The sequence below is a fragment of the Diabrotica undecimpunctata genome, chromosome 4 (assembly GCF_040954645.1).
Source record: "Diabrotica undecimpunctata isolate CICGRU chromosome 4, icDiaUnde3, whole genome shotgun sequence".
NCBI lineage: Eukaryota > Metazoa > Arthropoda > Insecta > Coleoptera > Chrysomelidae > Diabrotica > Diabrotica undecimpunctata.
Window position 1 is genome coordinate 80,499,671 of NC_092806.1, and position 14,473 is coordinate 80,514,143.

General features: G+C 35.0%; 1 protein-coding gene across 2 annotated transcripts in view; it reads left to right on the forward strand.

Moving 5' to 3' along the window:
• Positions 1-14,473, forward strand: part of GluProRS (Glutamyl-prolyl-tRNA synthetase) — a 432,648-nt gene that overhangs the window by 101,378 nt on the left and 316,797 nt on the right. For both annotated transcript variants that reach the window (XM_072529836.1, XM_072529837.1), the window contains exons 7-10: positions 7,451-7,595; positions 7,654-7,901; positions 12,012-12,216; positions 12,384-12,623. In XM_072529836.1, the coding sequence (XP_072385937.1) occupies positions 7,451-7,595; positions 7,654-7,901; positions 12,012-12,216; positions 12,384-12,623 (838 nt within the window). The remainder of the gene's footprint in view (positions 1-7,450; positions 7,596-7,653; positions 7,902-12,011; positions 12,217-12,383; positions 12,624-14,473) is intronic.

Genomic DNA, 14,473 nt, shown 5'->3' on the forward strand with positions numbered 1-14,473 from the left:
CTTCTTACATCATCTTTACAGTTCACCCAATGGAACCGTTCTCGAACCTTTTGCAGAGTCTTCGTGATACCAAAGTGTCCACCTGATGCACCGTCATGCAACTGACGCAATACTTCTGACACTTTACTTTTAGGTGCAATCAACTGTACAAAAGATCATCTTTCAGCACTAGGCAATTCCATTGGCTCCAGTAACACTTGACTTCTGGACTACATGCACTAATGTCTTGCCAAGAAGGTCTTTCACTTCGACGCATCCAATCTAATACTCTTTTTATACATGGATCATCTGCTTGAGCGTCTTGTAGCTGTTGAGGCTGCCATTGATCATTAATGACGGTGGTTCGTCTCACGGGGCAAAGCCGTTCTTCTAATTTAAGACAGTGATTACAATTTGCACTGCACGGCCGTCTCGAAAGGGCATCAGCATTTGAATGAACTCTGCCAGCCCTGTGTTCGATCTCGTAATCATATTTACTTTTACTTTTAATTCAAGCTTTTACTACGCCTAGCAATTCTCTCCTAGTAACGCAATAGTTTCTTTCTGGTTTCGACAAGACTTTGCTAAAGTAAGCGATAACTTTCTCCTGTCCATCTTGGATTTGGGAGAGAACAGCTTATGTTGCACTGTTGCTTGCATCGGTGTCCAACACAAATTTTCCTGCCTGCCTAGGGTAGCTTGAAATCGGTGCGCTAGTCAGAACCATTTGTAAGTGTTCGAAAGCTCTTTGACACTCTTCGCTCCATGTATATTCTTTACTTTCTTCTGTCAACTTTGTTAATGGCTTGGAGATGTTGGCAAATCCTTTGACAAAACGTCGGTAATATGTACATAGGCCAAGAAAACTTTTAATTTCGTGTTTATCTCTTGGTACAGGCCAATCCTTAATTGCTGCAAGTTTTTCAGGATCAGCTGTTACACCATTACTTGCTACAATATGTCCCAAGTACTTCACTTCTCGTCAAAACAAGTGACATTTCTTTGGACTTAACTTCAAATTCGCTGCCCGCAATCGTTGAAAGACTTCTGTTAGATTATTGGCATGTTCATCGAAGGATCTTCCAACTACAATTACATCATCCAAATAAACCAGGCATGTTTTCCATGTTAGACCTCTTAAAACTGCCTCCATTAAATTTTCAAATGTGGCCGGGGCATTACATAAACCAAAGGGCATAACTGTGAACTGCCAAAGCCCTGATCCTATCGAGAATGCGGTTTTTTCACGATCAGCTGGCTCCATGTCTACTTGCCAATATCCACTTTTCAGATCGAGTGTGGAGAACCAACGAGAACCAGAACGTGTATCCAAAGTATCGTCTATTCTGGGCAAAAGATAACTATCTTTTTGAGTTACTGCATTGAGCTGTCGGTAGTCAATACAAAAACGTGTTGAACCATCTTTCTTCTTTACTAGCACTACTGGTGATGTCCATGGACTATTTGATGGTTTAGTTACCCCTTGTTTGTTCATATCTTTGATGATGTCTTCGGCTTCATCTCTTTTCGCAAATGGAAGTGGTCTAGGTTGTTGTCTGATTGGCTGAGCGCCTCCGGTATTAATTTTATGCTTTACTATGCTTGTTTTGCCATTATCCTTCTTATCCAAGGCAAAAACATCTTGAAATTCTATCAGCATAGATTTCACTTTTTTAGTTCGTTCATCATCAAGATCTTGGCACGTTTTAATCATCGTCTCAACAAGCTCCTTTGTTTATCTGATACTTAGATTTCGACGGTTTCTCATTAGTATTCATGGAACAAATCGAAGCCACGGGAACACACTGTCCGATCAAAGTTATTTTACTTAACTTAATAGCAGTTCCTTTTAAATTCATAACTCTTACAGGAACGACATCTCGAATTCTCACCAAAGCTTTTGCCGTTAGGAACTCGGCATTATTCACATCTTCGACCATCCTTAAACTTCCCTCTCGGCAGTAACCATCAAGTCTGGTCATCAAAATTTTCTCACTATTACCGGGTATTGTTACGTCACAAGTAGTTATTAAGTTGATAACATCTTCTTTGTCTTCATGAAACGGCAACTCTTCACCACTGATCTCGAGAACTCCATCTTTGACATTCAATACAGCCCCAACTTTCCTTAGTAAATCCATCCCCAATATGAACTCATCGGAGATATCTGCAATTAATACTCTGTTTCACTGTGGTCTGGCCAATGGATATTGACATATTAGCCTCGCCATATGTATTAATTATCTCACCAGTTGCTGTTCTAAGCTTTACTGTTGCAGGCGATAATTTAAGATGGCCTCGTACTACTTCTGGCAGTGCAATAGTTCTCGTTGCACCTGTATCTACCAAAAACGATCTACATTTATTATTGATACGACCCTCGATGTACAAGCTATGAATTCCACCGGAGGACGTAATGTTCACAGTTACTATGGGGGCTGTGTTTCTCGAGGTCGGCAGTTGCCCCTTGGTGTCGACCCGTTCTAGTTTTCCGACTGTTGTATTATTTTCATGCAATTTACGACGAATGTGACCTACGTCACCACAATTCCAACATCTGGGCTCGCGTCTCTTCGGCATCGTGTTACGAACCACTTTTCGTACCATTTCTTCCAGACGTTCATCGTTTGGTTCGTCGCCTTCTTCAATGGCTCTTACTCGATGGGTCCGTGAAGTTTGACTAGCCGTTTCATGTTCCAATGCAATAGCGAGCGCTTCATCTAGAACTTTCGGTCTTGATAGTCGTAAAGCTTTCTGTAACTCATTGTCTTTTAACCCAGTGACGAAGATATCTACAGCAATTTTTTCCAACATGTTGTCTGGTGCCTCTGGATAAGCTAACCGCACTATACGACCAACATCTGCTTCAAACTCTTGCAAATTTTCACTTGCTCGTTGAATTCTACTTCTTAGTTGCGCCTTGTAGACTTGTTGTAGATGGGCATCTCCGTAACGTTTATCTAGTCGAGTGACATTTTTCTTGACCCTTAGGAATCGATCTTAGGATATCCGCAGCATCACCTCGTAAAGCAGCAGTCAAGGAAACAGCCTTTTCTTGTTCTGTCCAATGATTGGCTGTCGCAATAGCTTCAAATTGTCTAAGGTAAATGGACCAAGACGACTTTCCATCAAATGGTGGCAATTTGAATCTCATATTATGTGTCGTTTCGTATCTAGGTGATTCTTCTTTCACTACCGGATCTAAGGCTATTGTATTAACTGGTGGTAGCACTTTTGTATTAGTTATCATGCTCTCTAACTGTTTGATCTTCTCTTCTACTTTATCAAATGTTTTAGAAACTTCTTCAAATTTTTCATTGTTCTTTTTAGAAGTTTCTTCCATCATTTGAGAAACATTTTCAAATTTCTCGTCGAATCTTATAGATACCTTTTCGAATTTCTCATCGAATCGTTTGGAAACGTTCTCTTGAATCTTTCATCATTCTTTCGAGAAGATTCTTCTATCATTTGAGAGACGTTTTCAAATTTCTTATCATTTTTTCTGGAACTCTCTTCGATCTTCATTAAAACTGCTTGTTCTGCTGACTGGAACTGGAATGTCTCTGGGTCTTCTCCATTCTTGTTGAGAACAGTCTTCAGTCGTTCTTGGAGTATCTTGTTGGACCCGCTCCAATCTTCATCACGTTGTTCCAGTTGCTCACGCAACTGTTTTACTGAAAGTTGTACTAGCAGCATCTTTGGTCAGGCACACACGTACTTTTTAAATGTTCTTTCGTACAAAGTTCACTACCGAACTACGCGGATGTTCCCGACGAACAATAATTTTCAAAAGTTCAAAAGTCTTTTTCAAAATTCACTGCTGAATTTATTTTTTTTACTCACACCGTAACACCAACTGTAGCGAGATTAAATAAAACGAGCGGTTCGAATTTATGTAAACATATTTATTTATAACTTTACAGTTCGGTAGTATCTTAACAACTAAACTCACTCCTAACAACGTTACATATATATAATAAAGTTACTGTTCGAGAACATTCTGGCGTTGTCCCACCTCTAATTCGTCTCATCAAGATCACCCGTCCGAAAGCGGGCGCTATTGACATGCCGATTCTTACGTTTTCTAGATTCGTCCTTCTAAGAATTATGACGTATCGGAGATGGGCTATTTCGTTACAATATAAATCAGCTTATTATAATTAGCTAATCATAACCGAACTAAATATTTAATAATCTCAAGAGGTGCGTTTATTTGTATGTGGTGTCCTAAATAGGCTTAATCCACAATTCATTCAGCGTCTATTTCTAACTGAGAAGATGAATTTAAATGAGGTTGTATTATTATAAGAGTAATTAGTTTTTTCACAACACTGGTTCAATTAATTTTAAAAGCACATATGTACCTCTCATCTATCTAGCTATGGAAAGCTCGAAAAAGAAGTGGAAAATTAAAGTGAATAAAGCATACAGAGCCGCAGGTTGGCTGAATGAAACAAAATGGAGAAATAAAAATATCGGAAAAAAAGAAAGGCAGAATTTACAAAACGGTTATCAGACCAATAATTCCATACGCGGCAGAAATTGCGACTTGCTATAGAGAGGACAAAAAAATGTTAAAAACAGCAAAGATGCAACCCTTCAAAAAATCGATGGTAAGACACTATGGGTTAGAGCTAGAAATGCAGATATACGAGGGAGATGCAAGGTGGACAGCATTAATAACTGAGTAAAAAACAGTTAGAATGGAACGACCGCATGACAACAAATAGGGTAGTAAGAACGCCGAGAGATGGTTCTCCAATAGGAAGATCAGTGTGAAGACCACGAGAACGATGGAATGACAGCTTACTTGAGGCACATTGAAAAAACAGACTGTCCTGTCTATACAAAAAGAAGAAGAAGATACATACCTCATAATTTTGCAAATCATCTTACACCATTGATTCTGCAGAACTGTCTGTTGAACTGTCTGAATCATTTGATCCTAATTGTATTGGCACAGGCTCAATAACATTATCCACCATGCCGTCCAACCTCCATATATCGTCTTCTACTTTAATAACTTGGCTTATCGCATTCTTCCAATCAGTTGAATTTATATTGTCCAAAATGTCTTGCAAGAGGGGCTGGACATCACTAATTTTAAAAATAAACATTTTCCCGAGCTACATATCCTTTCATTTGTGTCTAAATTAATTCTAGTGGGTTTAATACACAATGATACGGTGGTAGTCTTACGACAGTAATACCATGAAGTCTATCCATTGTATCTACAGTGTATGATATGTACCACGATTTTGTCTAATAATACTCATTAGCTCCATTTTAACCATATATTCGCAGTATGAAATGTATTTTTCCTTTAACCAATGTTGTAAAACTGCTTTTCTGTCACTCAGTAGAAATTCATTCAACAAGTCGGCTATGGTAGTATGCATTGTCTAAATACTACCACTGAATTAGGTTCGATATGCTGAAGACCGTTTTCGAAACATCTTTCAAAGCATGCGGCGCAAATGTCTTCAAGATAGTCGCCCGTTTTCTTTGATACAAAAACGAGAGCACTATTTTGCAGAAAACCTGTATCGCTACCGATATGAGCTACAATAAGACGCTGACCTTTGCCTGTTGGTGCTCGTAACCCTGTTGATAAGTCTTCTATAAATGCTTGACGAGGACTTGTTACAGTCGTATCGTGTCAAATTTTGGAAACTGTATGGCCGGCATTAATCAAAGTTTCATCAAGATAATAAATTTTTCTTTTGGAAACATGATAATCCATAATAAAGCACAAATATCTTCGTCACCATGATAATATTTCCTCTTTATCTATTAAAATTGATTTTCGAGACCGTTTCATGTAACGAAAATTCAACTTTTAATGTAAAACTTCTTAGCGTTTCACCGCTCGTTTTAGGAATCATCGTTTTCCAGTAACTTGGTTTTGACTGTTTTGTTTGTTTGGGACTTATTTTCTAAAAAGAATGTATGTACAGTCCTCCGGATTAAATTCATTTGCGCTTCTTAATTTAGATCGAGAGGTTTTCGTCCACGCTGGCGAGTTTTTGGCGCACTTATAGTCTCTGTGATTTTCTACTTCACGCACAATCCGTTCAACTGTCGAGACTGACACCCCTGTTAAAAACGAAGACTGATCTAAAGCTTCTGTGTGACTTCTAGGATGTGTTTTCTTAAGTCCATCATACACTTTCCACGCGATTTGTTTCTCAGCTTTTGAGAGTGGTTTGTGTCGATGAGATTTTGTCGTACCTGCGTCAGCAGTTGCATCAATTTTTATTTTATAAAGACGGAAATACATATACTTTCATTAATTTTGCAGAGTTTTATTATTTATTACATGTTTTTAAGTTCTGTGTTTAACAATGTCCATGAAATGTTAAAGTATTTTTATTAATGAATGTTGCTTTATTACCCAGGAAACTTAAACAAAAATTTAAGGGCCACTTTGAACACTATTTCTTACCTTAACTTAAATCACGTGATACAATATCCGGACCCCTTTTAAAATTATTTGCCGACCGCTGTTCTATACACTTTTCGATATTTTCTTAATTTTCAAAATCAATTATTGATAATACAATAATTAATTATTGACTTTTTCGATTAAAAATCCAAGTTCATGGTTTTGCTTTATTACAATATACTAATTAATTCTTGATTTTTTTTATTACAAATTAATCGTTTTATTTTAAATTTTACAATGCGTTTAATGTGTTTACTTGTTATTTCATGATTTTGTTTAGACAATTATGATAAATCAATAGATCTATTTCAGATTCACAGGTAACTGTTTAATGTATTTACCTCGAAATAACGAAATATAAAGTCGGTTCGCTATTCCCAGTCCGAACTGTCTAGTGAATTTAGTAATTATTTTTTGCGAAGTTAGTTACTTTTTGACAGACTAGAAGTTGCTGGAAATTACTATACTACCAAGCACACGTACTTATAGCCAATATTAATAGTAAACAAACTAAATAGTAAATAAAATAGAACTTTACGAATTACCGACAATCAATATTTATTTATTTGCACCATGTAATAAATAGTTATGTTAAATTATAACAACAAATATATTTTTTAAATATATACTACCCAAAACTTTATGGGTTTAGTATACACTTCCAGTATTTATAATAATTCTTCTTTTTTCAATGAAAGAAGTCTGTAATATAAATTTATGTATGCTGTTAATACTGTGAGCTAGGAACTTTAGTGTTGTAGGTTTCCAGCTGTCAAAACCTGTCAAAATATGCCCGAGCTGAGCGAATGGACCTTATTTAACAATAATAATAGAACTCTATATCTAGGGGTTTCCAGTGGAAAATTTTAACTATAATGTCGATTCAAAAATCACACACGCTCACTGTGCATTACAGTACTGCTACTGACACTTCTCAGATTTGCCAATTTGCAATCCCTGCAAATGTGTTATCGTCTTCAAATTCTTGTTGGACTAATACGGGTGATTAATATTATATTATTTTAGGGACGATCCTAGGATGCCAACAGTTCGCGGTGTCCTAAGACGAGGTATGACAGTGCAAGGATTAAAAGAATTCATTATTGCTCAAGGTTCGAGCAGATCTGTCGTGTTCATGGAATGGGATAAAATTTGGGCCTTTAACAAAAAGGTAAATAACAAATTAATATATTTTGAAATAACACAGAAAACTTTCATTTCCATTTTAGGTAATTGATCCTATTGCACCAAGATACACAGCTGTAGATATCAATGATCCTGTGACAGTTTTAGTAAAGGGAGCCAAGGAAGAACGTTTATCCGTACCCAAACATCCTAAAAATGCTGAAGTTGGTAACAAATCAATATGGTTGGGTCCAAAAATTCTTATCGATAGATTAGATGCAGAAGCCTTAAGTGAAGGTGAAAGTACGACATTTATTAATTGGGGAAATTTATTAATCACCAAAATTAACAGGTAAGTTATTTGGTTCTTTTAAAATTTTTAAATATAGTAAGATAATCTTCCATTTTCTAAAGTTACTATAAACGTCTCTTTATTTAATAAACACTATATTGTCTTCTCCTAATCTCAGCCACTGTCTGCCAATGTTTATCTTTTATAAGCGGTTATTTAAACTTTGTTACTCTTAGTATTTAAATTTATAAATAATGTGCCATCTTCTTCTTCTTCAATTGCCCTCTCCGCTACGGAGTTTGGCAATCATCATTGCTATTCGTATCTTTGAAGCTGTTGCTCTAAATAATTGGTTAGATGTGCACTGGAACCAGTCCCTTAAATTGCGCAGCCAAGATATACGTCGTCTCCCCACGCTTCGTTTGCCCTGAATCTTTCCTTGGATAATTAACTGGAGCAATCGGTACTTTTCCCTCTCATCACATGACAAAGTTATTCCTACTTTCTTCTCTTGATGGTGATCAACAGCTCCCGTTCTTTGTTCATTCTTCGAAGAACTACACTATTTGTTATTTTGTCTGTCCAAGGTATTTTCAAAATTCTTCTGTATATCCACATTTCGAAGGCCTGTAGTTTATCGATATTGCTCTTGTTTAAAGTCCAAGTCTCTATTCCGTACAGCAGTATCGAGAAGATCTAACCAATCTCATTTTCAGGTTTAAGTTAATGTCATGACTTCCCAGAATGTCCTTCATATTAACAAAAGCAGCTCGAGCCTTTCCAATTCTAGTTTTTATTTCTTCTGTGATGTCATTGTTGTTATTAACGCTTGTTCCCAAATATTTATATTTGTGCCCCAGTTCGATTTTGTTATTGTGAATGTACAGGTTTGCATCAATCTTTGTTTTTTTGAAATAATCATGAATTTCGTCTTCTTGACGTTCATGGTTAACCCTTTCTCTTCACTAGCTGTGGCTACCTTGTTTAAAATGGCTTGCAGGTCTTCTACTGTCTCCGCCATTAAAATCGTATCATCTGCGTATCTAATATTATTAATATATTATTAATTGGTTGGCCGTTAACTTTTATCCCAATCTCTTCTTCCTCCATTCCATTGGAGGAATGTGCCATAGGCCGGAATAAATGAATTCTATAATATTCGGAGCAGATAACGCTTCTAGACTAGTCAATAAATTTTTTGATTACTGCAGTCATCGCCAGTTTTTCAGTACAGTTTTACATCTCTGTTATATGCGACATCCGAGGTCGTCAACGAATCTTTTAAACTGTCACATTTAGGCGTTGGTCCTTCGCGTCGGGTTAAGATTTTTAAAACCATCGTTAAAACCACTGACGAAGCGTCCATGTATCCATTGTTACCAATGGTAACATTAAAAATCTTGCAAATAATTATTTTATGACTAATGTGAAATAATTCCATTTAAATTTTTTACCAATAGATACATGTGTTGATAGTAATTAACTAAATTGCCAACTAGACCCACGAAAATATTGGCGAGTTTATGCGACGGGGTTATACGTTACGTTGTTACCACTTTTGTTTGTGCATACGCGTGATGGTCCGTCAACTATCGATCGGAGCCGGCTTGTGTCTGAAAATTTTTAAAACGCGAGGCCGTGGGCGCGTTGTAGATATTAGTAGGCTTGCTACCAATTTTTGTTTTGGTTACTTACTCGTTAGTACCTATTACAGTATGCGTGCAATTATTAAACATTGATGAGTGTCGCTGCGTAATCGATCAACTACGTGAAAAGTCGTTGTGCTTGTATAATTTTAAAGAAAAAAATGAGATTAATTAAATTCAGTTGGTACAGTGAAAACTCTTGGTTATGTGGTTGCAAGAAAAATAGACTGTATTCTTGGGCATATCTTCTGTTTTCTACAGAAAAAAATGCAAAAAGCATTGATGTTTCAAACCACTCGCATCTTTCGAGTATATTTAGATGTGTTTGCCCCGACGGTTATGTTTGTGAAAGATTTTTGAAATTTGTTAATGTTAGTGAAAAGCGTTCAGCGGGACCGTTATCGGAAATTTTGTTCAGTGTGTTAAAAGTGTGGAAATAACCTAATTGCACGCAATTGCATGCAATTTTTGTTTATTGTTATGCGCATAGACTCAATTTGGTTTTACGGCAATTAGTGGAACATATTGAAAGTGTGTAAAATTTTTTTCAAACGTTATCAGAGCTTGCTGATTTTTTTTTTCAAAATCTTCCAAAAGGGCTGATACTTTGGATAAATTATAGTACAAAAAAACGTTTACACAAAGTAGAAGCAACAAGAAGGATTGTTGCTGGTAAGCTCGTTGAGGCTATTTCTTGTATTCGTTCAGAGTTTCTCGAAATATTTAAAAATATGCATACTGACACAGCAACGAGTTTATTTGAGATTAAACTTGCAAAATCAGAAGTTTTGAACGACCATGAAAATTGGGACCGTTCCCTGGAAATCAAATGTAGAATAGAGAAAGTCAAATCTACATTTCAAAAAATGGCTAAGCTACTCAAACGTCATGATTTATCAATGCCCATAACAATCAGGTTACTACGATGTTATCTCTTTCCTATACTGTTGTACGGAGTTGAGTTGTGGATTTTCACAGACATTACCTGCAGGAAAATTGAAGTCTTCGAAATGTGGCTTTATCTTCGAATCCTGAAGATATCTTATATCGACCACTTACTAACCAAGACTTTTTATTAAGAATGCAAAAAAAAGATCTGTTAACCACAATAAAAACAGCCAAAATATAATACCTTGGTCACATCATGAGGTACAGCTAAAGATATGTATTAATGCAACTAAGTTTACAGGGAAAAGTAGATGAAAAACGAGGCGCAGGAAGGCGAAGGATTTTCTGTTCTAAGATTCTACTACGTGGTTTAATACAACAACCACAAATCTTTTCAGAGTAGCAGTGTGCAAAGTAAAAATTGCCATGGTGGTCGCCAAAATCCGAAACGGATAGACACTACAAGAAGATCTAAAAAACTGAATAGAAATCTACCTCAGGGCTCAATCATTTTGATCATTTTGTTCCATTTTGATCTGTATTCATTGTTAAATATGGTATTCAGACTTACGCGATCACTTTGTTTTAAAAAATATACCTATAAAAATTAACACAACAATATTCAAATAAGGAAATCTTTGTATAATAAATTGAAAAATAGAAAACTTTTGAGCTGGGTAAAAAACAATTTATTTTAAATATTTATTGAACATCATATACAATCATAAATTTAAGATTTCTTCGCTGTCAGAAACTGAGCTACTCGTATTACTAGTATCTATTATGATTGGTTGAATGTTAATGTCTCACATATTTATAAAAGCACTATCAGAATGTCCATCTCTACCAATATGCATATTGTAATATGACTTGCAGTTTGCCCAAATTAATTCAATAGCGTTGAATTTGCAGTAATAAGGAGGTGGTCTCAGCATTTCATGGAGGTGTTCTCTTAGTAGCTCATCAATTATATAGACATTCTCTTTTCTATTCATTTTCGCAATTTGTAATAATTCAGGTTTTGTGAGTTTTGCCTCATACTTGATCTTGTGTGTTGTCAACCAGGTAATAATTTCCATTGTAGTTGAAGTAGATCATGGAAGGGGCCAGTTGTCTGTAGTACATTAGATGGAAACTTCGAGAAGCAGTACCGGTTCAGAGAAATTATATAAATACAGACGATTTAGATTTTTAAATTAGTCTAAAAATAATATTGTATCGAGTCGAGTTTTGGAATGTAGCGCGCGTATTGTAGTCGAAAATATATACTTGTAAATTTAAATAAATTAATTATGTATAACACAAATTAGTATAACACTGTATATAAATTAAATAAAGAAAATAAAATAGTATAATAATAAATTAAAAGACTAAATAAAACACACTAAAATCGTAAATATTGATCAATTCTATGAATGTTATGTCGAACCGTAGATTTGATGTTTTCGAAATCACTGATTTACCCTTTTCTGCTATTTTTTAAGTTAAACTTGCGACTTTTTGCTTTCCTGAGGCTGGCAACACTGGAGCCAACGCTAAATTCTCTTGAGTTTTATTTAAGTATTTTCAACAATATTGCAAGAGTTAACAAAATCCTTTGTTTCAAATCACTGTGACTGAAAGCTTTCTTTTATAGACAAGATGGGAAAATCGTTAATGTGGAAGCACAACTAGATCTTGAAAACACGAATTTCAAAAAAACATTAAAGCTTACTTGGCTGGCAGAAACAGATAAGGCCCAATTTACTCCGACTTGGTGCGTTTATTTTGATCATATCATTAGTAAAGCAGTCTTAGGGAAAGAAGAAGATTTCAAACAATTCATTGGTCATAAAACAAAGGTAAATTGTTTTCTGTTTTAAAATTTTTGCATTCTCAAACTTATTTAGTCTTTCGTGGTATTTTCGATTTGTAGTTCTCAATTGTGATCGGTTTTATGGTGTAACCTAACAGAAACATATATTACGCGTTATTAAAATGATTGCATAAGTTTTTATTTGCCCTTTAGAAAGAAGTTGAAATGCTCGGTGATCCAGAACTAAAAAACTTACAAGTAGGAGACATCATTCAGCTACAGAGACGAGGATTTTTCCGCGTTGATGTAGCTTACAAACTGGGAAATCTACATACTTACAAAGAACAAGCAGTTATACTTTTCCATATTCCTGATGGACATGCTAAAGAAAGCATTCCTGGACAAGCTGTAGCCAAATCTAAAACCACTGTTAGTCCAAAAGCGGATATTAAGGTAAGATGGCGTTAATTTAACAAGAACTTCGATATTAATTTATTAAAATATATTTAAGTTGCCAATATGTATTAATAATCCTACAATGTACTTTACAAAAATAATTTCTGAATTGATTCGCTTTCATCAAAATTTATTTTACTGAAATGTATCATCGCATCTTTCTTGTGGTCTATATTCTTTCCGTATGCACGTGTTCGCGCATACTGTGGCAAAACTAATCGCTCTGTGAAAATCCGAATCCAAGAACATCAAATATACATTAGATCTAGTTTTTTCGGCAATTTTGTAGTGGCAGAACACTATCAAAAAATTTCCAAAAATAAAAACAGAGGAGAAAGCAACTTCTCATTTCAAACAAAATGAAAGACACAAAAATAACAAACCAAATTAACAACTGGATCATTTCTAATCTAGATAATCAGGAAATGTCTAATTAACAAACCAAAATTACGTAGTGGATTCGCGGGATAGTAAACATTGGTATAAAATTGCAACTTTAGCATGAACTTTAGCATTGAAAATTATAACGAATGGATAAATATATGGGTCTTTATTGAAGGTTGGGCGACAACTCTTAAAACTAACTATCTATACTAAATTCACTTAACAGAAAAGTAGGTGTCAACAAATACATGCACAGAACACGTGAAACCTGATGTTTATATAATCGTACAGGGTTGTATTAATATTGTAGCAGTCTATAACATCTGAATTTGAAATGAATTAATTTATAATTTTTAGGATTACTGTTAAAATAATAGTAATCAATTATTAATCTTCCAAAGAAGTATACTTAAATATTAGTTTTTTAAAACTCTCATTCACACATCATTAGTTAATTGTGGTATTAATCAAAAGGCAAAAAATAGAAAGTTGTTTTTATACATTTTACGCTTTAAGACCAATATTTGGAAATAAGTAATAATATTATCATTAATGATATAAAACATTAATAAATAAAATTTATTTAGTCGACGTTTCGAGTTCGATTTAACATTTATTTGTGTCAGCAGAAACGAATGTATATTTAGAAGGATTGTGACGTCACTATTTTTTACTTTGATGCCGGTTATGTCGAAGATGGTTCGAGATATCAAAATGCCGTTTTCAGATTTTGATTCAGGAGACAAAACTATATATGAAGCCATCGATAGATCGTCCCCAAGTATTGCATAGGCGACAACGCACAAACGAACATACTTTGCGGATGTAAAAACGAAAGGTTTTCTTTGAAAATGATGAAAAAAACTTTTTACTATTACATATAAGTAATATCGAATTACGAAATCTAGGTACTGAAAAACTACATAGGTACAATGAGTAAAATGGGTTACAGTTTTTCATTTTGTTTTTGTAATTTAAAGTATTCCATTTTGTTTATGTAATTTCGAATTATTTAGTATCTTTTATTTATCATTGCTACTCATTTCCACATCAAAAGCTAGATCCACCTTCAACCGGATGGGGACCTTCTTCAAGAGCCACAGCCTCTCTCTTGGTATAACAGTAAGAATTTTATTTATTTAGCGTATGGACTTTCTCAGTACGATAAATATACAAATACAATAATATTTACATATATATTAAATATATTATTTAAACACTAAAGATGACAGTATGAATGACACTAAATATTAATGTCCAATTTACATAGCCATTCAATTGCTTCTGGGGAACATTCCGCAAATTCCTGGAGGTTTCCACGGTAGGCACGATTCAAGCAGTCTGAAACACAATGGCTTATGGTCTGTCTAGATTTTCCGCAATCGCACTGTGGACTTTCTGCACGACCCCACCTGAACAACGAATCAGCACATTTACCATATCCGGTACGTATACGATTAAGC